Raw genomic sequence first — 2,100 nt, forward strand, 5'->3', positions numbered from 1 at the left:
TATGTGACAGGGTGTGAGCGCCGGGAAGAGAGAAGAGAAGAGAGAGCAGCCGGCAGGGAGGGAGACAGGGAGAGAGAGATAGACAGAGCAGAGAGAGGCAGAGCAGAGAGAGAGACAGAGCAGAGAGAGAGGCAGAGCAGAGAGAGAGACAGAGCAGAGAGAGAGAGAGCAGAGAGAGAGGCAGAGCAGAGAGAGAGAGAGCAGAGAGAGAGGCAGAGCAGAGAGAGAGAGATCTACAGGTTCTACTTCATGGCCCGGAGCATTAATGCTGAAGTCTTTGTTAGAGGCTGCGATGTACAGAGAGATGAACTAGATGAGGGCTTCTGCCAGCCTTCCTCCCAGAGCCTTCCATCCAGAGCCTTCGTTCCAGAGTCTTCCTCCCAGATCCTTCCTCCCAGAGCCTTCCTCCCAGAGCCTTCCTCTCAGAGCCTTCCTTCCAGAGTCTTCCTCCCAGTCTTCCTCCCAGAGCCTTCCTCCCAGAGCCTTCCTCTCAGAGCCTTCCTTCCAGAGTCTTCCTCCCAGAGTCTTCCTCCCAGAGCCTTCCTCCCAGAGCCTTCCTCCCAGAGCCTTCCTCCCAGAGCCTTCCTCCCAGAGTCTTCCTCCCAGAGTCTTCCTCCCAGAGCCTTCCTCCCAGAGCCTTCCTCCCAGAGTCTTCCTCCCAGTCTTCCTCCCAGAGTCTTCCTCCCAGTCTTCCTCCCAGAGCCTTCCTCCCAGTCTTCCTCCCAGAGCCTTCCTCCCAGAGCCTTCCTCCCAGAGCCTTCCTCCCAGTCTTCCTCCCAGAGTCTTCCTCACAGAGTGTTCCTCTCAGAGCCTTCCTCCCAGAGCCTTCCTCACAGAGTCTTCCTCCCAGAGTCTTCCTCCCAGAGCCTTCCTCCCAGAGCCTTCCTCCCAGTCTTCCTCCCAGAGTCTTCCTCACAGAGTGTTCCTCTCAGAGCCTTCCTCCCAGAGCCTTCCTCCCAGAGTCTTCCTCCCAGAGTCTTCCTCCCAGAGCCTTCCTCCCAGTCTTCCTCCCAGAGCCTTCCTCCCAGAGCCTTCCTCCCAGAGCCTTCCTCACAGAGCCTTCCTCCCAGTCTTCCTCCCAGAGTCTTCCTCTCAGAGCCTTCCTCCCAGAGCCTTCCTTCCAGAGTCTTCCTCCCAGAGCCTTCCTCCCAGTCTTCCTCCCAGAGTCTTCCTCTCAGAGCCTTCCTCCCAGTCTTCCTCCCAGAGTCTTCCTCTCAGAGCCTTCCTCCCAGTCTTCCTCTCAGAGCCTTCCTCCCAGTCTTCCTCCCAGAGTCTTCCTCTCAGAGTCTTCCTCCCAGTCTTCCTCCCAGAGCCTTCCTTCCAGAGCCTTCCTCCCAGTCTTCCTCCCAGAGCCTTCCTCTCAGAGCCTTCCACCCAGTCTTCCTCCCAGTCTTCCTCTCAGAGCCTTCCTTCCAGAGTCTTCCTCTCAGAGCCTTCCTTCCAGAGTCTTCCTCTCAGAGCCTTCCTTCCAGAGTCTTCCTCCCAGTCTTCCTCCCAGAGCCTTCCTCCCAGAGCCTTCCTCCCAGTCTTCCTCCCAGAGTCTTCCTCTCAGAGTCTTCCTCCCAGTCTTCCTCTCAGAGCCTTCCTTCCAGAGCCTTGATCTCAGAGCCTTCCTCCCAGTCTTCCTTCCAGAGTCTTCCTCTCAGAGTCTTCCTCCCAGTCTTCCTCTCAGAGCCTTCCTCCCAGAGCCTTCCTTCCAGAGCCTTCCTCCCAGTCTTCCTCACAGAGTCTTCCTCTCAGAGCCTTCCTCCCAGAGCCTTCCTTCCAGAGCCTTCCTCCCAGTCTTCTTCACAGAGTCTTCCTCTCAGAGTCTTCCTCTCAGAGCCTTCCTCCCAGAGCCTTCCTTCCAGAGCCTTCCTCCCAGTCTTCCTCACAGAGTCTTCCTCTCAGAGCCTTCCTCCCAGTCTTCCTCCCAGAGTCTTCCTCTCAGAGCCTTCCTTCCAGAGCCTTCCTCCCAGTCTTCCTTCCCGAGTCTTCCTCTCAGAGTCTTCCTCTCAGAGTCTTCCTCCCAGAGCCTTCCTCCCAGTCTTCCTCCCAGAGTCTTCCTCTCAGAGCCTTCCTCCCAGTCTTCCTCTCAGAGCCTTCCTTCCAGAGCCTTGA

General features: G+C 57.3%; 1 protein-coding gene across 1 annotated transcript; it reads left to right on the forward strand.

The window, feature by feature from the left end:
* The first annotated feature begins 249 nt into the window (after nucleotides 1–249).
* Nucleotides 250–2,100, forward strand: LOC123728153 (putative uncharacterized protein ENSP00000383309). The gene has a single exon (XM_045698871.1). It carries the CDS (start codon nucleotides 250–252, stop codon nucleotides 2,098–2,100), a length of 1,851 nt encoding a protein of 616 aa, XP_045554827.1.

Source organism: Salmo salar, chromosome ssa01, assembly GCF_905237065.1.
Source record: "Salmo salar chromosome ssa01, Ssal_v3.1, whole genome shotgun sequence".
Classification (NCBI taxonomy): domain Eukaryota; kingdom Metazoa; phylum Chordata; class Actinopteri; order Salmoniformes; family Salmonidae; genus Salmo; species Salmo salar.